Below are 22,223 nucleotides of genomic sequence, written 5' to 3'. Positions count from 1 at the left end.
GTTTTCCTCAGCTGAAATCCACCACATTTTCTGTGGAAACTTTAGTAAATATGTCGGGATTTTGTGAAAATGGCAGGAACACGCCCCTTTTTGGTGACCACGCCCCTTTTCATGATGGCCATGCCCCCTTTTTCGGGTTTTCTTAGCAAAATGGAGAGTTGGTCGGGGTTTTTTCAATTCAGGCGCAGACAGAATTTCAGGCGCAATGCGCCCGAAACTGGCGCACAACCCGACAAAACATGTCGGGTTTGCAATAGTAAATGAGGGACAGTGGGTAGAATTAGTATATTAGTGATGAGCTTTTTTCCCCCAGTAAATTCTCATTTGTTATTTTAATATATATATAATTTTTATTTTTTTTTTCAATGTATAAAATGTGTTTATTGTCTCAGTCAGCCTGATAATCTTACACTATATTAGTGAGGTACAAGTTTTTTTTTCATAATCCCTCTATAACGCTAGATGTTGTCAATACGGTGCATGGAGAGGCACAATGCCCCCTCCACCATAAGTCTATGCCGTAGCGAGCATGGCCTATAGGGGGGGGAAACCAAAAGTCTGAGGGGGAGATTTATCAAAACCGGTCCAGAGGAGAGGTTGCTGAGTTGCCCATAGCAACCAATCAGATCGCTTCTTTCATTTTTCAGAGGCCTATTCAAAAATGAAAGAAGTGATCTGATTGGTTGCTAAGGGCAACTCAGCGACTTTACCTCTGGACCGGTTTTGATAAATCTCCCCCTGAAACTTTTAGATTACTCTTAATTTTTAGGGTAATTATAGTTTAAAAGTTCCACTAGGACCCTGGTGAGTAGTTGTGAAAGCTGCTCCCTGCGGCTGGCTGTTCTGTGCTCAACCAGTACTGAGGGATGTGTCTCTCCCTATACAGCGGTCCCTCAAGTTACAATATTAATTGGTTCCAGGACGACCGTTGTATGTTGAAATCATTGTATGTTGAGACCATAACTCTATGGAAACCTGGTAATTGGTTCGGAAGCCACCAAAATGTCATTAAAAAATAGGAAAAAGTGAGGATTAAACAAAAAATAAGTAAATAACTAATAGAGATAAAGCAAATCCTTACATATAAATGTAATAAAGATGTAGAGGACAGGATCTTCTTCAGGGACCTGTACAGTACATGCAATGTCCTAAAAAAGTAAAATAGAGCCACCTCTACTAGGTGTCCAAAGGAGAAGCTAACTGTGGCACAGGAAAAGAGTGCAGAACATGTAATTACCTCCCTGTACTGTAGGGAGGTGCTACCAGACATCAGTCAGTGCATGCACTTCAGTAATACAGGTGTTTTACCAGTGAAATGCCCATTCTGAATGGTCGGTTCTTCCAGCCGTTGACACGTTTCACAGATCTGGACTGTACGTAGTATTGTATGGGGAGTCTGGTTTCAAGTTACAATGGCCCAGAAAAGACCATTCTATGTTGAAACTATTGTATGTTGAGGCCATTGTAAGTTGAGGGATCACTGTACACAGGGCGGAAAGCAGCAACCGGGACCCACGCCCCAAGAATAGTTACCCGTGTCCTTGCAGCATTTTTAAACTATGAATACTCTAAAAAGATCCAAGAGTATCAGAGTAATTTATAGTGAACTGGTATCATGACCACAGTGCTCTCTGCTGGCACCTCTGTCCATTTTAGGAACTGTCCAGAGCAGCATAGGTTTACTCTGGACAGTTCTTAAAATGGACAGAGATGTCAGCAGAGAGCTCTGTGTTCCAAAAAGAAAACCATTTCCTCTGTAGTATTCAGCAGCTAATAAGTACTGGGAGGATTAAGATTTTTTTAATAAAAGTAATTTACAAATCTGTTTAACTTTCTGGCACCAGTTGATTTAAGGGAAAAAAAAAAAAAAAAAGGTTTCCACCGGAGTACCCCTTTAATACTGATTGTATAGCTTCTAAATTGATCTATTTTATTCCAAACAATTGGGAAAGGAAAGTTGGATCATCTAGGGCGCTTGTATTAATGCAGACTCTTAGGTCCGATAGGTTCTAGGTGTTTTATTATAAACAACGTGCATACAGATGAAACACAGTCTGCTACATGAACACATGAAAAGGTCACATTAATCATAATATTCTCTAATAGCACAGATCTGGGTAGATACATTAGTTTAGGCTTTCATTGTGTGAATACAGATTAAGATTCTCCCGTAGTTCAGTTGATAACTGCAGTTACTATTTTATCCCAAAAGCAGATTTGTTGTGACCTCTCAGGATTCACAAATGTTTTGTGACCACAATATGTGCAGATGTAGCACAAGTTACTCGTAGGCAGTCAGTCACTTCTTTGTCCGTGCTACATATTTCTTGAAGTGTAGGAAGTTTGACTTTCTATGTGTTGTCGAAGTAATTAGAACAAATTGTCTCCTATCTGTGCTAAAATCTTGAATATGTAGAATTTGTGATATATTTTTGAAGGAAATATTTTCGCACAGATGTTCTATACACTGTGCGGATTATGTGAATCTACGTGTTCATATGTTAAATAGAAAGCCTTGTTAGATTTCTGGAAATGAGACCTTGATCCACCGATTTAATTAAAGGAGTACTGTGGCGCACTATGTTATTAACCCAAAATGTTCCCCACGGCTGTACCTTTCTATCCATGTCCTTCTTTCAAAAATCGGTCCAGCCGTTTTCCCACTGCAGGGCCATGAAGTTCCCGATACTTCCGGGTTATGGTGGTGTGGAGGATGACGTAAAAATAGTCATCCCCCATGCTGCTATGCTCCAGCTTCCTGTCCCTCCGTGCCTCACATCTAGTCACCCCCTCCCCTACCTCATCCTTTCCCCGCCCTAGTAATTGTAATAAACCCGCCCCCCCAACCCCCCTCGCAGCCTCGCTTCCCCGCTTCTGTACAGAGCTGACAGTGGAGGACACGGCTTGTACCTACATCTTCTTTGCAGACTTCCTTAGTGGTTTTGAGAATATCCCTGGTAGTTACGGCAGCGTAACTATTAGGGATAGCATTGGCCTAAACAGATCACATGTCCGGTCCCGGGAAAGGAGGACTGCGCAGGCGCGTTCGGCTTGCGCTGATAGGCTGGAGGCACTGTGACGCATTTGCACAGCTGTCTTTCGCTGGGCTGTGCAATAGTGGGAGTGAACTAATTGTGGCTGGGAGGCCGGCATACGGTGGGGAGGATCTTGAACATGGTGACGTTTCGTTACCAAGATGGCCCCGGCCCTCAGCATGCATGGGGTATGAAATTCATAATCATCGCAGACAGCCTGTACTTCCGGAGTTGGGAAAAGTCAGGGATGCTTTCAGGTAAGGCAACTGAGGTAATTGAGTTTATTATATAACTTATTGCTGGCTTTACAATGGGATAAAAAAAAGTTTGCTTCGGAGTACTCCTTTTAAGAAATGTTTTTTTTCCCTATCCTGCATAAAATTTGCCCTTTTATGGAAGTTTTTTTTTTGCCTCTTTCTTGATCCACAGTATAGGTCAGTGTTTCCCAACCAAGCTGCCTCCACAGGGGTGTGGAAATGTATAAAGAAAAAGACGACTTGTCCACGGGACTAAATTGGAGCAAAATCTACATGTCCCTCATGACGATCCACTTGTCCGGCCAATTTTCGCTTTTACACTCTCGTTTTTCCTCCTGGCCCTATAATAGCCATAACTACCTACTATAATGATACCTTTTTAGTTTTTCAATAACATATTCTCCGAACCAAAAAAAAATAAAATATATATATATATATATATATATATATATATATATATATATATATATATATAATTGGTGAGGTGAAATTGAAATAGTAAAAGATAATTTAGCAGATTTCTTTTCTACACCATTTACCTTGTGGTTGAGCTAACACGTTGTTTTGATACTTTAGGCCGCCTACAGAAATACCAGATTTGTATAGTTTTTTGTTTGTTTGTTTTACACTTTACTAGACTTTTAGGAGGAATCCTTAGATTCCTCATACAGATCAATAGAGATCCTTTGAACTCCACTGATCTGTGTGCTCTGCGATCCATTGATAGGCGGGGGCGATCCACCCACTAGCCTATCAGGGAGCATTCACATGTCGCTTTAGACGCCGCTGTCAGCTTTGACAACGGTGATCTAAAGGGTTAATAGCCAGCCGCGGTGATCTTTAGCAGCTCTTAGCTGGCTATTAGCGGTGGCCCCCAGCTACTGAGAACAGCCAGGGGCTGCAGAGTACGGAGCGGGCATGAGTCGGGAGCCCGCTTCATACTGACTGCTGAGTGCTGCCGTGCTTGTTGGGTCCGGCCTTGCTTGCCCAAAGCCGGGCTAAGGGCCGGAAAAATTCACCTGCCCGGCGCCCACAACTGCATGTCCCGGGGGCGTCGGGCGATAGGAATTCCACATCCCTACTCCATCTGTTACAGAACTACAACTCCTAGCATGCCTGGACAGCCTTTGGCTGTCCGGGCATGCTAGGAGTTGTAGTTCTGCAATAGCTGGAGGCACCCTGGTTGGGAAACACTGGTATAGGACGATGAGCTGAGATAGTTGGACTTATATCTTCTTTGTACCTTGCTGACCATGTTACTAAGTATGTTCTATGTCTTATATTATCCAGGCTGGGCTTTGTGAAGCCGTTCAAGAGCAGATGAGAAAAATCCTTTACCAAAAGGAGTCCAACTACAACAGGCTAAAAAGAGCCAAAATGGACAAGTCCTTATTTGTGAAGATCAAGACGCTGGGCATAGGTGCTTTCGGAGAAGTGTGTCTGGCCAGTAAAGTGGACACCAAAGCTTTATACGCAATGAAGACCCTGAGAAAGAAGGATGTCCTTAATAGAAACCAAGTGGCCCATGTAAAAGCAGAGCGGGACATCCTGGCCGAGGCTGATAATGAGTGGGTGGTGAAACTCTACTATTCCTTCCAGGATAAAGACAATTTGTACTTTGTGATGGATTACATCCCCGGAGGAGATATGATGAGTCTTCTTATACGCATGGAAGTATTCCCAGAACACTTGGCCCGGTTTTATATTGCGGAGTTGACTCTGGCCATTGAAAGCGTCCACAAGATGGGATTCATCCACAGGGATATTAAACCTGATAACATTCTCATAGATCTAGATGGACACATAAAGTTAACAGATTTTGGACTTTGTACTGGGTTTAGATGGACACATAACTCAAAGTACTACCAGAAAGGTAAGCAAGAATTTATCATTTGTAATGCTTGTCCCACAAGACAAGTGGTATCACTGAAACATAGTGGGGGAGATCTGTCAAAACCTGTCCAGAGGAAAAGTAGCAGAGTTACCCATAGCAACCAATCAGATCGCTTCTTTCATTTTTGAAAAGGCCTCTGAGATATGAAAGAAGCGATCTGATTGGTTGCTATGGGCAACTGGGCAACGTTTCCTCTGGACAAGTTTTAAAAAATCTCCCCCAGTGTCCGTCTCAATCCCTGGGGCACCCATGCTTCTCTACATGAGGAGTGTTCTGTATCTCCTATCCTTCTCTAATTTTTCCCTATCCTGCAGAAAATTTGCCTTTTTATGGAAGTTTTTGTTTTTTTTTCCTCTTTCTGGATCCACAGTATACAACATTGTTTTCCAACCTGGGTGCCTCCACAGGGGTGTGGAAATTTTATTTAAAAAAAAAAAACTACTTGTCCGTGGGACTAAAACGGAGCGAAATCTACTTGTCCCTCATGACGATCCACTTGTCTGGGCCAATTTTCGCTTTTACACTCTCGTTTTTTCCTCCTCGCCCTGATACCTTTTAAGTTTTATAAAAACCTATTCTCCGAACAAAAAAAAAAAATATAGATAGAGATGTATACAAAGAAGATTGCAGCACTCAAGGTTCAGGTGAAAAAACTTAGAGTGGTTTTATTCCATCCAAAATGCGACGTTTCGGTCGCCACATGCGACCATTTTCAAGCATGCTTGAAAATGGTCGCATGTGGCGACCGAAACTTCGCATTTTGGATGGAATAAAACCACTCTAAGTTTTTTCACCTGAACCTTGAGTGCTGCAATCTTCTTTGTATACATCTCCAACTGTAGCAGTGACCCGGCTTTTTTGGATTGCGCGCACCTGCATCTATTCATATCGGTAGTGCTGCTCTAGAACCTCTTTGCTAAAAAAAAATATATATATATATATATATATATATATATATATATATATATATGCTGTGAAGTTAAATTGAAATAGTAAAAGATAATTTAGCAAATTTGGTGGTTTTCTTTTCTACGCCATTTACCTTGTGGTTGAGCTAACATGTTGTGTTGATACTTTAGGCGCCTGATTACAGCAATACAGATTTGTATAGTTTCCGTCATGTTTTACTCATTTAAAAAAAATTCTTAACTTTTTTGAATTTTTGGAATTGCCATTTATTTTTAATTTTTTTTTACCCCTGTAGCTTTTTATTTAATTTTTTTCGCATACCATTCTCTAGCTCCCTTTGGAGAAGGTGAAGGCAATAATGCACATCTGTCAGTAAAGATTGAAGGTGTTGTCTGGTAGGATGATTTTATATTTAAAAGGGGCAGACTGGGTTAAAAAAGAAAATAAGGACAGCTTACTTACTCCCTGATCCCCCTGCTACTGCCAGTTACTGGGTCGTCACCGGTCTGCGCTTTTCTGTCCCGTTGTGACACACAGGAAATTAAAGAAAATACCGGTATCCGCTCAGCCAATTGCAGCATTACCCCTTTTTTCCTCGGGGCACAGCAGGACGCCTCACTTTACTATACGTGAATCTTAAGAGAAGGCTTTACTGTCCCAATAGTCACTGTAGATTTAATTTACTCGGCGGCCAGCTACTCCCACTAATATTCAGAGTACTACTCTCTAGCACAGATATAGTCCTACCCCTTCTCTGTGGTGGCTCATTTGTCCACTTGCCTTGCTGACACAAATATTTGTAGTTAAGCTGAATTTACAAGAATCAAGCATAGCTCATAAGGCATTAAAGGGGTACTCCACTGCTCAGCGTTTGGAACATAGCCCTGCCCCCTCATGATGTCATGTCCCGCCCCCTCAATGCAAGTCTATGGGAGGGGGCGCCCCCCACCTATAGACTTGCATTAAGGGGGCCGGGCGTGACGTCATGAGGGGGTGGGGCTATGACGTCACAAACTCCCGACTCCAGCGTTCGGAACCGTTTGTTCCAAAAGCTGAACAGCGGAGTACCCCTTTAAGGGTGCATTCACACCACGTTTTTGCAATACAGTTCCCGTATCAGGTTTTTGATGAAAAACTGATTCCTCAAAACCTGACTAAACTGTATCAAAACGTGTTTACATTTTTATCTGTATACGGTTTGAAAAATGATGTCCGTTTGCATCCGTTTTTTAAGAAAAAAAGTATCCGTTTTTAACTTTTCACTCCATTTTGAATAAAGTTTCACTTGTTTGATTGAAATTCCAGGGAAAAAAACTGCGCAACGTCAAAAATCGTATGGTGAAAACTAGGGATGTAAGAAAAAATCGATTCTCGCGATAATCGCGATTTTTCATTTGCCGATACAGAATCGATTCAAAATATTTTTGAATCGATTCTTTTAGGGATGTGGAATTTTTAATAAAACGCACTTTATCTTACCTGCCAACGAGCCCGCGGAGCTCCGGTACAGTCCGGTACAGGTGTTCGGTCCCCGGGCTGTATTCTTCTTACTTCCTGTTAGTCCGGCACGTCACATGGAGCTTCAGCCTATCACCAGCGGAGGCGGGACATCGCTGCGGCCAGTGATAGGCTGAAGCTCCATGTGACGTGCCGGACTAACAGGAAGTAAGAAGAATACAGTCCGGGGACCGAACACCTGTACCGGAGTGTACCGGAGCTCCGGGGGCTCGTTGGCAGGTAAGATAAAGTGCGTTTTATTTTATTTTGCAGCCCGGACGGGATAACATGAGAAAAGTGAGCACCGGAGTACTAGATCGCCGCTGTCAAAGCTGACAGCGGCGTCTATTGGGATCTATGAATGCTCCCAGGTGGGCGATATATCGCGATGTATCGTCACCTAGACGGTATCGCGATATATCGCGATATATCGAATCGCCACACTGGTATCGCGATTCGAATCGAATCGCCAAATTCTTGGCGATTCACACCCCTAGTGAAAACCGGATGGAACCGTATGCACATAGCGTTCTGTACAGTTCCCATTGACTCCCATGTAAAAAAAAAAAAACGTATAAGGTTTAATGCTGGGAAAAAAAATCCTGACAAAACCGTATCGGATGCAAAATGGACACAACCTGATGCATCTTTTGGCATACGGTTTTCAATACGGTTCCATATGGTTTTCACATAGAAAACGTATACGGGAACTGTATTGCAAAAACGTGTTGTGAATGCAGCCTTCGTTCAGCTCCAACTAAGGTCCCTATCACATTGTCGTTACTTCCTGTCAAGAACTGCCGTAAAAGTTAGAATTTTTTTTTATTTTGACTGGAATAGGAGGAGGAAAAGATGGCGCAAGCAGTAGTTTTTCTCCCACTATTCTCCTTAGCTTCCCTGACGGCTGTCACACTACCGTGTCTTAACGGTAGTGTGAATGTAGCCTCAAAGGGGTACTCCGGTGGGAAAACTTTTTTTTTTTTTTTAAATCGACTGGTTCCAGAAAAATAAACAGATTTGTAAATTACTTCTATTAAAAAATATCTTTACCCTTCCAGTACTTTTTAGCAGCTGTATGCTACAGAGGAAATTCTTTTCTTTTTGAATTTTTTTTTTTGTCTTGTCCACAGTGCTCTCTGCTGACACCTCTGTCCGTGTCAGGAACTGTCAGGAGCAGCCTAGGGGATTTTCTCCTGCTCTGGACAGTTCATGATACGGGCATCAGGTGTCAGCAGAGAGCACTGTGGACAAGACAAAAAAAAAATTCAAAAAGAAAAGAATTTCCTCTGTAGCATACAGCTGCTAAAAAGTACTGGAAGGGTAAAGATTTTTTAATAGAAGTCATTTACAAATCTGTTTAACTTTCTGGCACCAGTTGATTTAAAAATAAATTAAATAAATGTTTTCCACCGGAGTACCCCTTAGAAGTAGAATATATTGTATATGTTACTATATGCACATCTATTACAAGTCTGTAGAAATGGTTACCTATTACGGTTAAGACTCACTTTTTAGTCTGGGTTTACATCACGATTCTACAGTACACTGCACATAAGTCAGTAACCTGTTAAAATGGGATGCTGAACTATATGTGCACGTACTGGCACAGGCGTAGTTAACTAGTGACTACTTTGGGGTTTTCCAGGGTTCAAAAACGCCACGCTTTTGAGTTCCAGAACATACATGTAAACATTTGGGGAAAAAAAAATAAGAGCCTAGAGGGAATTTGTCATTGGCCTCTTTAGTACAGCCGTTCTTGTGCATAACCTCTCATCTAGCTAATACATGGGGTAAAAAGATAAAACTACTTTGCTCATTTTAGATCTCTAATTCTCTATCCTAAGGGAATCACATTCGGCAAGACAGCATGGAGCCTAGTGAGCATTGGGACGATGTATCCAACTGCAGATGTGGAGATCGCTTGAAGACCCTGGAACAAAGAGCTAAAAGACAGCACCACCGATGTCTGGCCCATTCACTCGTAGGGACCCCTAACTATATCGCCCCAGAAGTCCTCCTGCGTAAGGGTGAGTAGCCTCAGAGAATATACTCAACGGCCTCTCTTCTTCTGATATCTGAGCTTTCTGTACTTGGAGCTATTCAATTATAAAAGATACAGTAACTGACTACAACTCCCAGTATACCCCGACACCGCCTATGGCTCTTCAGTAACTGCAACATGCTGGGAGTTGTAGTTTTGCTTTGGGCCAGCTGCAGAGTTATACGCTCTATACCAGCGTTTCCCAACCAGGGTTCCTCCAGCTGTTGCAAAACTACAACTCCCAGCATGCCCTGACACTGCCTATGGCTCTTCAGCAGACCCAAACTAAAACTGCAACTTGCTGGGAGTTGTAGTTTTGCTTTGGGCCAGCTGCAGAGTTATACACTCTATACCAGCGTTTCCCAACCAGGGTGCCTCCAGCTGTTTCAAAATTACAACTCCCAGCATGCCCGGACAGCCTTTGGCTGTCCGGGCATGCTGGGAGTTGTAGTTTTGTAACAGCTGGAAGCACACTGGTTGAGAAACCCTGCTCTATACATCACATCCCAATGTGGTGGCCCAGATATATCCGGACATGGCTTAGTTTTCCTGGCACCAGTCCAGAGTGGAGGTCTGGGGCTCCTTCTAGCCGAACAGAGCCATGGTTCTGCTGCCTGTCACAGGAGGCCTGGAGGATAGATTGGGCCCAGACCACACCAAGCAGGTGGTGATTGGCGGCTATGACAACCGGAGAGGCTTGGAAATTGTGATATTGAGCGGGGCTATCCTATAGTTACTATGAACCACGAGCAGGAGGTTTGTACATGATTCACAGCCAGTGGCCAAAGATCTCCCCACACAAGACTGTGGTGCTGCGCGGCACCTCCTGCAATAATTCTTCCACGCGAGTAATTTGTGCAGAAGCCACACCCCTTACTGTAAACCATGCCCACCCCCCGTTTTTAGGAAAGCAAAAACGACCGTCCCTGGCGCTGGTCTGCTGAAGATGATAGGACTAGGACATCTGGTATTCTTTTTTAAAATGGGTTTATTACATAAGCATACAAGCAACGCGTTTCTGGTCCGTACCGGACCCTTCGTCAGGCAAGGTGTATGACAACAGTGTGAACAGGTAAAAATCCACTCAGTACACTCCAATAAAGGTTACGTTTATTATGGGATTCATGAACAATATACGCAATGTGCGCAGTTACTGTCACTGGGCAAACTGCGTGTGAGAAGTTTTGTGCACGTGAAATAAATACAAGAGAATTAGGAATTATCCTATGTAATATCAAACATATGTCAGATGTCTGGTTAATCCAGGCAATACATATGGGTCATTCCGTTATAAAAGCAGCCTCCTTGTATGCGAGCCAGAGTTGGCGATCCATTGAAGTAATAGTTACATAGTTAATACGGTCGAAAAAAGACATACGTCCATCAAGTTCAACCAGGGAATTGAAGGGTAGGGGTGTGGCGCGATATTGGGGAAGGGATGGGATTTTATATTTCTGCATAAGCATTAATGTTATTTTGTTCCAGGAATGTATCTAACCCTGTTTTAAATTTATTAATCGTTCCTGCTGTGACCAGTTCCTGATGTAGACTGTTCCATAAATTCACAGTTCTTATGGTAAAGAAGGCGTGTCGCCCCTTTAGACTAAACCTTTTCTTCTCCAGACGGAGGGAGTGCCCCCTTGTCCTTTGGGGGGGTTTAACCTGGAACAGTTTTTCTCCATATTTTTTGTATGGGCCATTAATATACTTATATACGTTTATCATATCCCCCCTTAAACGTCTCTTCTCAAGACTAAACAATTGTAACTCCTTTAATCGCTCCTCATAGCTAAGATGTTCCATGCCCCATATTAGTTTAGTCGCGGGTCTCTGCACCCTTTCCAGCTCCACAGTGTCCCTTTTATGGACAGGTGCCCAAAACTGAACAGCATATTCCAGGTGAGGCCGTACCAATGCTTTATAAAGGGGGAGTATTATGTCCCTGTCCCTTGAGTCCATGCCTCTTTTGATACATGACAATATCCTGCTGGCTTTGGAAGCAGCAGCCTGACATTGCATGCTATTTTGTAGTCTGTGATCTACAAGTACACCCAGATCCTTCTCTACCAGTGACTCTGCCAGTTTAATCCCCCCTAAGACATACGACGCATGCAGGTTATTAGTACCCAGATGCATAACTTTACATTTATCCACATTGAACCTCATTTGCCAAGTGGATGCCCAGACACTTAGTCTATCCAAGTCATCTTGTAACTTATGCACATCCTCTATAGACTGTACCGTGCTACAAAGCTTGGTGTCATCTGCAAAGATAGAAACAGAGCTGTTAATACCATCCTCTATATCATTGATAAATAAATTAAACAACAGCGGTCCCAGTACAGAACCTTGGGGTACACCACTAATAACCGGGGACCAATCAGAGTACGAATCATTGACCACCACTCTCTGGGTACAATCCATGAGCCAGTGTTCAATCCAGTTACAAACTAAAGTTTCCAAACCCAAAGACCTTAACTTACCTGTCAGACGTCTATGAGGGACAGTATCAAATGCTTTAGCAAAATCCAGAAACACTATATCCACAGCCATTCCTCTGTCAAGGCTTCTACTCACCTCTTCATAAAAGCAAATTAGATTGGTTTGACAACTTCTATCCTTAGTAAACCCATGCTGGCTATCACTTATAATACTATTATCCCTATGTATTCCTGTATGTAATCCCTTATAAGTCCTTCAAACAATTTACCCACAATGCACGTTAAACTTACCGGTCTATAGTTTCCTGGGGAAGACCTAGAGCCCTTCTTGAAGATTGGCACCACATTCGCCTTGCGCCAGTCCCTTGGCACAATACCAGACACCAGAGAATCTCTAAATATCATGAACAGGGGTACAGATATTACTGAACTTACCTCTCTAAGAACTCTTGGGTGTAGTCCATCCGGTCCTGGACATTTGCTTACAATTATATTACTTAACTTACCTTGTACCATCTCTACATTAAGCCAGTTCAGTACATTACATGATGTGTTACCAGCAATGACCTGGCCAATGTCAGCTCCTTTTTCCATAGTGTATACAGAACTAAAGAACCCATTCAGTAGCTCCGCCTTCTCTTGATCGCCTGTGACAACCTCCCCATTATCATTATTAAGGGGTCCTACATGCATTTATATATCTAAAAAAATATTTAGGATTAGTTTTGCTTTCTTTGGCCACCTGTCTCTCGTTTTGAATTTTTGCTGTTTTTATTACATTTTTTACAGATTTTATTAAGCTCTTTGTACTGTTTAAATGTTATCGCTGACCCGTCAGATTTGTATTTTTTGAAGGCTATTTTTTTGTTGTTTATTGCTCTTTTAATATAATTTGTCAGCCATGTAGGATTTAGTTTTAATCATTTATATTTGTTCCCCTTTGGTATATATTTAGCTGTATAGTTATTTAGAGTTGATTTAAAGATGTCCCATTTACCTTCTGTATCAGTATTTGAGAACATCTCCCCCCCAGTCTATGTCCTGTAGTGCAGCTCTCAGCCCAGGGAAATTTGCCTTTTTAAAGTTATATGTTTTTGCCTTCCCCGCCTGTCTTTGTTTTCTACATTTTAAGTCAAAAGTAACTATATTGTGGTCGCTATTCCCAAGGTTTTCCCGCACAGTTACATTACCAACCAGCTCTGTGTTGTTGGAAATATTCAGATCCAACAAGGCATCACTTCTTGTTGGGTCCTCCACAAACTGGCCCATAAAATTATCCTGCAATAAATTTAGGAATTGACGCCCCTTTGTAGTTTTAGCCAGCCCCCGGCCCCAATCTATATCTGGATAGTTAAAATCTCCCATTATTACCACTGTACCTGCCCGGGCGGCCCTCTCTATTTGTTTATGCAGCCGAATTTCTATCTCTTCAGTGATATTAGGGGGTCTGTAGATTACCCCAAATATTATTTTTTCAGTATTTCCCCCCTTTTGTAATTCTACCCACAGTGATTCCACCTCCTCAGAATCATCACACACTATGGCATCGTTCACACTGACTTTCATACCACTTCTTACATACAGACAGACTCCACCACCTTTTCTGTTCATTCTATCCTTGCGAAACAATGTAAACCCCTGCAGATTGACAGCCCAGTCATGCGAGGAGTCCAGCCATGTCTCAGTGACCCCAACTATATCAATATGTTCCTCCAGTATCAAGGCCTCAAGCTCCCCCATTTTATTTGCTAGGCTTCTGGCATTTGTGAACATACACTTTACATTTCCATCCTTTATGTTATTGGGGTTAATGGGATTCAATGGTGTATGTTTTATTTTCCTATGAAGCCTATTCCTATTAACTATTCTAACCCCTCCCTCCGCTCCACCTCCAGGTACATTTATAATTCCCACCTCTCTATCTACACTATCTTCCCCCTCTTTGCTGTAGGTTCCCTCCCCCCAAGTCCCTAGTTTAAACACTCCTCCACCCTTCTAGCCATCTTCTCCCCAAGCACAGCTGCACCCTCCCCATTGAGGTGCAGCCCGTCCCTACGGTAGAGCCGGTAACCGACAGCGAAGTCAGCCCAGTTCTCCATGAACCCAAACCCTTCCTTCCTACACCAGCTTCTGAGCCACTTGTTTACCTCCCTGATCTCCCGCTGCCTCTCTGGTGTGGCTCGTGGTACAGGTAATATTTCAGAAAATACTACCTTGGAGGTCCTTGCCTTGAGCTTGCGGCCTAAGTCCCTGAAATCATTTTTAAGGACACTCCACCTACCTCTTACTTTGTCATTCGTGCCAATATGTACCATGACTGCTGGGTCCTCTCCAGCCCCACCCAGCAACCTGTCAACCCGATCCGCGATGTGCCGAACTAGAGCGCCAGGTAGACAACACACTGTTCGGCGATCCCGGTCTTTGTGACAGATCGCCCTGTCTGTCCCCCTAATAATTGAGTCCCCCACCACTAATAGACATAGTTGATCCGTGTGCATGTGCGCAGACGGGGTTAGTAGCGCTGGTTAGCGGAACGCTATATTGTGCCATGGCGAAGTTTAGAAGGGGCGGGGTTATCAACTTGGTAAGGTGATAAACTGACTTCAATGTGTATTCATGCAACCGGGATACTATTTTGTGCCGTAGCGGAGTGTGGAAGAGGCGAGACTCTAAATTGGGTAGGCTCGGGCTGTATGCGTAGAAGGGATAGAATGCGCAAAAGACCTGAGCGATATATTGTGCCGTGGCAGAGTTTGGAGGAGGTGGGGCTATGGACCTGGTGGGCTGAACCTCTGAGATGTTGGATGCTTTATTGATGTTGAACATTATCAGTTGATGGTGGTCCTGGATGGGAAGATAGAAGTGCGGTGGGCAGTATTATTGCAGGGGAAGCTCGGAGATAGTATCCCTATTGCATGAATACACATTGAAGTCAGTTTATCACCTTACCAAGTTGATAACCCCGCCCCTTCTAAACTCCGCCACGGCACAGTATAGCGCTCCGCTCTCCAGCACTACTAACCCCGTCTGCGCACATGCACACTGATCCACTACGTCTATTACTTCAATGGATCGCCAACTCTGGCTCGCATACACGGAGGCTGCTTTTATAACGGAATGACCCATATGTATTGCCTGGATTAACCAGACATCTGACATATGTTTGATCTTACATAGGATATTTCTTAATTCCCTCGTTTTTATTTCACATGCACCAAATTTCTCACACGCAGTTTGCCCAGTGACAGTAACTGCGCACATTGCGTATATTGTTCATGAATCCCATAATGAACTTAACCTTTATTTTTAGCGTACTGATTCTAGAGGACTGTGGCTGCAGGTCTGGATATTATATGTGTAAAGCCCACTGAGGTGTTGTGCTCTAAGCGCAACCCTACTTGGTGAGTAATACTCCTAACCACCACTGATACCCTCCACATGAACGTACTTCACTAGGGGTGGAATCCCCCTCTTTTTTTCCCTTCTCACCCCCCGTTTTTGACATCCTTTTGGCAAAATGTAGATCATGCTTTTTTGCTGGATAATTGTCAGCTACCAAAAATGTCTGTGCATCCCTATAAATAATACAGGATATGACACTTTTAAAACATTGTAAAAGTACTGATAGGAAACTTTCTGCTGTCATTGTGCAGGATACACTCAGCTCTGTGACTGGTGGAGTGTGGGCGTCATCCTGTTTGAGATGTTGGTGGGACAGCCTCCTTTCCTGGCACCCAACCCAACCGAGACACAGCTGAAGGTAAGAGCCAAGACCTTCTTACATCTCCTACTGAAAAGTTATTTTGTGAATTTTAATAAAAAATCCATCCACGTTAATACAAGTCATGGCCACTATTTGCTAGAATATAAATTCTTACTGCAAAGTGAGAAACTGATATTGTCATAGTGAAACATATGAAATCCAAACATTAATTTATTTGGAATTATAGATCTAGATTGTAAACTCTTGTAAAAAGGGCCCTTACTCTGTAGTGTTTGCCCTCTGTGTGCACTCTGTATTGTAAATTGCTGCACAATATGTTGGCGCTGTGTGTATGTATGTATATATGTGTATATATATATATATATATATATATATATATATATATATATATATATATATAGAATATTGATGCTTGGGCTTCATGTTGGCATACATGTGATGAGTGGCTTTCAGTATGTGCTGATATGAGGTTTCATATGGTGTCCTTTTGACTTCTTTTTGACTGGTATATTTCAGTGTACGAAGGTGGCCAGTCTCTTAAAAAAAAAAAAACACAATGCTTCCTGAAATAACTTTAAAACTGACAAAATTAATAATGAGTAAAATTTACTGAACATTAACTGATGTAGATCAGGCTTCTGAATTGTGGATCAACAGAAACATTGTGAAAAATATAATAAACTGTCCTGGACACAAATGATGGTACCTATCTTGGCCCACTCCGCATAAAATCCAGTTCCAGCTGTCTCAGGTGTAAAGGTGTCTTCTCCAGACTGCAGGTATCTTGGCCCACTCCTCATAAGATCCTGCTCCAGCTGTCTCAGGGGTGAAGGTGTCTTCTCCAGGCTGCAGGTATCTTGGCCCACTCCTCATAAGACCCTGCTCCAGCTGTCTCAGGGGTGAAGGTGTCTTCTCCAGACTGCAGGTATCTTGGCCCACACCTCATAAGATCCTGCTCCAGCTGTCTCAGGTGTGAAGGTGTCTTCTCCAGACTGCAGGTATCTTGGCCCACTCCGCATTAAATCCAGTTCCAGCTGTCTCAGGTGTAAAGGTGTCTTCTCCAGACTGCAGGTATCTTGGCCCACTCCTCATAAGATCCTGCACTTTTTAGGCAAAATTTTTTAGCCTAAAGTCTATGTGCGTGTTATACGCCGATAAGTTGCTGCAGTGCAATGATTTAAAGCGGGCGCTTCAAATCAATGAACTGCAGCGGCTTTGCAGGTGCAGAGACAGCCAGCGCTGCCGACTTCTCTGCCCCTGCCTGCCCTGGGGTCTAGAGCCCTGCTGCCGGCCTTTCTCTCCCCCTGGCTATCGGCGCCGCTGCCCGTTCTCTCCCCCTGACTATCGGTGCCGGCGCCGATAGCCAGGGGGAGAGAAGCGGCGCCGACAGACAGGGGGAGAGCTTCAGGCCTCCGGTGTTCGTCCCCTGCCTCGTTGCTATGCGCGGCGCATGACGTCAGTGCGCCGCACCGTGCAGTGCATAGCAACGACGCAGGGGACGCACACCGGAGCCCTGAAGCAGCGCGGACCTGATCCTGGCAACAGGTAATTATGCAACCGGGGTGCCACTGCCCCTTCTCTCCCCCTGGCTGTCGGCGCCGCTGCCCCATTGCTGGCGCTGCTTCTCTCCCCCTGGCTATCGGCGCCGGCAATGGGGCATCGGCACCGATAGTCAGGGGGAGAGAACGGGCAGATAGCCAGCGGGAGAGAAGCGGCGGCAGCAGGGCTCTAGACACCAGGAAAGGCAGAGGGAGAGAAGCGGGCAGCGACGGCCTCTCTCCCCCTGCCTTTCCTGGGGGTATATCGGGGTATACACGCGCACACACGCACCCTCATTTTACCATGGATATTTGGGTAAAAAACTTTTTTTTACCCAAATATCCTTGGTAAAATGAGGGTGCGTGTTATAGGCCGGTGCGTGGTATACCCCGATAAATACGGTAACTTATAAGGAGTGGGCCAAGATACCTACAGTCTTGAGAAGACACCTGAGACATCTGGAGCAGGATCTTATGAGGAGTGGACCAAGATACCTGTAGACAAGTACTGAAGTCTCATTGAGAGTTACAGCAATTGTTGTTTTGCAGTGACTCCCCCACAAAATACAAAGTTCAGGGAACATACAATTTTTATTTTTATTTTTTAACTATTCTTTTGAACCTCAATTCACAAGCAATGTCTGATTTTCATCAGTAAATTTTTATTCATTATTTTTCTAGTTTTAAGTTATTTCATGGAGCATTCTGGGGTTTTTGGTCTTTAACCCCCTTAAGGACCAAGCATTTTTCTGTTTTTACACTTTCGTTTTTCCTCCTTACCTTTTAAAAATCATAACCCTTTCAATTTTGCACCTAAAAATCCATACGAGGGCTTATTTTTTGCGCCACCAATTCTACTTTGGAATGACATCAGTCATTTTACACAAACATTTATGGCGAAACGGGAAAAAAAATCATTGTGCGACAAAATTGAAGAAAAAACACCATTTTGTAAATTTTGGGGGCTTCTGTTTCTACGCAGTACATTTTTCGGTAAAAATGACACCTTATCTTTATTCTGTAGGTCCATACGATTAAAATGATACCCTACTTATATAGGTTTGATTTCGTCATACTTCTGGAAAAATTCATAACTACATGAAGGAAAATTTTATACATTTAAAATTGTCCTTTTCTGACCCCTATAACTTTTTTATTTTTCCACGTACAGGGTGGTTTGAGGGCTCATTTTTTTGCGCCGTGATCTGAAGTTTTAATCGGTACCATTTTTATTTTGATTGGACTTCTTGATCGCTTTTTATTCCTTTTTTTATGGTATGAAAAGTGACCAAAAATACGCTATTTTGGACTTTGGAATTTTTTTGCGTGTACGCCATTGACTGTGCGGTTTAATTAATGATATATTTTTATAGTTCAGACATTTACGCACGCGGCGATACCACATATGTTTATTTTTATTATGATTACATATTTTTAATATGGAATTTGGGAAAAGGGGGGTGATTTAAACTTTTAATAAGGAAGGGGTTAATGTGTGTGTTTTTAAACTTTTTTTAAACTTTTTTTTTTTACACTTTTAGTCCCCTTATGGGACTTTTAGGAGGAATCATTAGATTCCTCATACAGATCATTGTGGTTTTATAAAACCACAATGATCTGCGTGCTCTGCGCTCGATTGATAAAGCCTGGTCCTGCCAGGCTTTATCATTCAGAGCACCGGAGCCGCCGCAGCAGGAGAGGTAAGCCCTCAGGCTACCTCAGTAGTGGATCGCTCCCCGCGATCGCGCTGCGGTGGGGGCGATACACCCCACTGGACCACCAGGGACTTAATACAGGCACCTTTAGACGCCGCTGTCAACTTTGACAGCGGCGATCTAAAGGGTTAATAGCCGGCATGTTGGCTATTAACGCCGGCCCCCAGCTACAGGAATCAGCTGGGGGCTGGCCGGTATGACGCGGGCTCGAGTCGGGAGCCTGCGCCATACCCCGGTAACGGCCATTGGACGAGTATAGACGTCCATGGTCGTTATCGGGTTAACGGAAGGTTACCAACAACTTTATGTCTCTATACAGGTGGCTGGTCAGGAAGGGTTATCTTGAATTAGAAAACAGCCTCCGTTTGTCTGTGCTATTGTAGTTTATTATCGTTGAAGTTGTAATACCATACAGGTCCTGGGGCTTCAGTCAGCTTTTGGAAAGAAAGCAGCAACATTTTTGCATTTCTGGAAAAATCTTTTTTGTGTTTGTCCGGGGTAGCAAAAAAAAAAAAAAAAAAGTCTTATCTGTTCTGCTCCCTAGTGCTCACTTCTGCCCTCTGCATATATCAGAAGTATGCCTTCCGAGTCAAGATAGGGCAGGTGGCAAGTTGCGATCATCCACGCCTATACATAATGTCTACACAACATTGTGCAACCATCAATTGCAGATGTGACATCACCTGGACGTAATGAACACATCATGGCACCCGCCCCCTTTTGTCTAGGAAGGTATTCTTTCAATTGGGCAAAAGTGAGCACCAGGGAGCAAAACAGGCAATACCCTTTTCGATATGTGTGTACTACCTTGTGTGTTTTTAAAATAAGCTTTTGTTTTTTCTTTTAAAAGGTAATAAATTGGGAGAACACGCTTCACATTCCCTCCCAGATCAAGCTTAGCCCAGAGGCGACCGATCTGATCACCAAACTCTGCTGTGCTGCAGAGAACAGACTGGGTAGAAATGGGGCAGATGAAATAAAAGCTCACCCATTCTTCAAGTCCATCGACTTCTCTTTGGACATTCGACGGCAACGGGCACCTTATGTTCCTAAAATCAGCCACCCAATGGACACGTCCAACTTTGATCCGGTGGATGAAGAAGGCCCTTGGAATGAGAGTGGGGACAGCACAATGGCTTGGGACACCCTCATGTGCTCTAATAACAAACATACAGAGCATGCTTTCTACGAATTTACCTTCAGAAGATTCTTCGATGATAATGGTTATCCGTTCCGCTATCCAAAGCCATCTCGGTTGGAGCCTTCCCCATGTGAGGAATCTAAGGAAGAAAATCAAGAGACAAAGTCAGGCGAGACAGAGAATTGCCAACCGGTCTATGTATGAAATGGCTCACTCCTAGGGTGTTGAAAATCCTACCCATGTGTACCCATGACTGATGCGCACTTCTGTTCTTAAGATGGGATTCCTGCAGCTGGTTCTCAGCCTATTGCCATAATGCCAAGGCATTGAGAACATGGCCTTCTCAGGATGGATGTTGAGTATTGGATGTGTTTGGTGCTTCTTGGCATCCCACCATTTGTACTTTTTAATATGAGAGCCATTTCATATCATGAGCTTGTATAGATTATGAGCTCGCAGCAAATAACCAAAGACCGTGGTACCTGTACCATGTGGCACCTTCTTGGCATTACCCCTGCCGAGTAACAGGAGATCATTACAAGTGGATTTCTACTTGACTGTAGAACTGTGCCCTCTGATGCAGCACAATTTATTCTTTTTTTTGCATAGCAATAACCTATTGTGTTTATTTTAAGACAACTTTATCTTCTTCAGCTCTGGACAATATACTTGATAGAAGATTGTCTTTGAAACTTAGTGACTGCATTTTGGTTCCTTTTTATGAAACTTTTGGGAGGTCCAGCGTTTTCAAAAAAAAAATAAAAATTCTATGTATGACTGAACTGTGACGTGCAGGTGGCGCCCATGGCCAGGGTGGACTGCAGTGTGGGAAGCGCTACATCCGCTGCTATACTTATTTGTTCAGAAATATTTTTACGGATATTGAAGGAGCTTATTCTGCATATATATATATATATATATATATATATATATATATATAATTTTTTTACTTTTTTTTTTACAAATTTTATATATCTATAAGACTTCTGTAAATGTGACTGACAACCTCAACAATTATCCATATATTTTTCCAAAACAGCACTTATATATTTTCTAATACCTGTTTAACCCTTGTAGAGTTTTATGACAGCTTAACAAGCTGCTGTTTATTGGCTGTTGTGCAGACTATTACTTTTAGAAGTCAAATGTACTAGATGGTGACATGAATTTAGCAATGGGGGAGTGATTTGGGGATATGAAACTTAATATGCTTTTGCTTTCAAGGTTATGTTATTTCTTGATGGCAAGAATATCACAGTCTGCAACCTGATGGACCTAGTAAGTCAATAGGATCTGAAAAGAGACCCGCCCCAGCTGCCATGGCTGTAATATGAATAGAAGCCATGATGTTAGTGTGGGGAGAGCCTAAGGGGCATTCAAACTACGGAATTTCCGAGCTGAGAAAATCTGCTCGAAAATTCCGGTGGAGCAACTTCCCATTTTTCCAATGGGATTTTGCTGAGATTCAATTAACATGTTTGTGCTTTCGGTGGAATCCGCTTGGATATTCTTTGCTGCCAGTGGTGACGACGCATGTTCAAATAATCCTAGCGCGGACTAGTCGGCAACTGCTGTGCATGGAATGTCCGTCTGGAATTTTTTCCATGTGGACATTCTATAGTGTGAATGTGCACTGTCATAAAGCAGTGGTCTCCAAACTGTTGCAAAACTACAACTCCCTGTACTGCCCAGACAGACATTTGAAACTACAACTCACAGCATGCCCAGGCTGTTGGCGATTTGGGCATGCTGGGAGTTGAAGTACAGCTGGAGGTCCACAGTTTAGAGACCACTGTTTTAGAGGGTTGGCTGCTTTCTCCCAGTAACAGTGCCGCATCTGTCCACAAATTGTGTGTGGTATTACAGCTCAGCTCTGGTGAAGGGGTTGTCCGGCCATAAAAATCTAGTCCACGAGCTCGGGCTGGCAAAAAAAAAGGATAAAAAAGCTATACTCACCCACTTCCCTAATCCCCATCATATCGATCCTGTTGCTGCCTGGTCCCATCTGAATTGCACTTTGTGTTTTCATCC

At 43.2% G+C, this 22,223-nt stretch overlaps 1 protein-coding gene across 3 annotated transcripts in view; it reads left to right on the top strand.

The window, feature by feature from the left end:
* The window catches only part of LATS2 (large tumor suppressor kinase 2), a 78,376-nt gene extending 57,274 nt beyond the window's left edge, over positions 1-21,102 (top strand). For all 3 annotated transcript variants that reach the window (XM_056561728.1, XM_056561729.1, XM_056561730.1), the window contains 4 exons: positions 4,583-5,165; positions 9,437-9,619; positions 15,728-15,834; positions 19,902-21,102. In XM_056561728.1, coding sequence (XP_056417703.1) covers positions 4,583-5,165; positions 9,437-9,619; positions 15,728-15,834; positions 19,902-20,396 — 1,368 coding nt within the window. In that variant the 3' untranslated portion in view covers positions 20,397-21,102. The remainder of the gene's footprint in view (positions 1-4,582; positions 5,166-9,436; positions 9,620-15,727; positions 15,835-19,901) is intronic.
* Positions 21,103-22,223: the final 1,121 nt, after the last annotated feature.

The sequence above is a fragment of the Hyla sarda genome, chromosome 2, assembly GCF_029499605.1.
Source record: "Hyla sarda isolate aHylSar1 chromosome 2, aHylSar1.hap1, whole genome shotgun sequence".
Lineage (NCBI taxonomy): Eukaryota > Metazoa > Chordata > Amphibia > Anura > Hylidae > Hyla > Hyla sarda.
The sequence above is the reverse complement of the archived record's forward strand: the minus strand, read 5'-3'. Positions and strand labels throughout refer to the sequence as shown.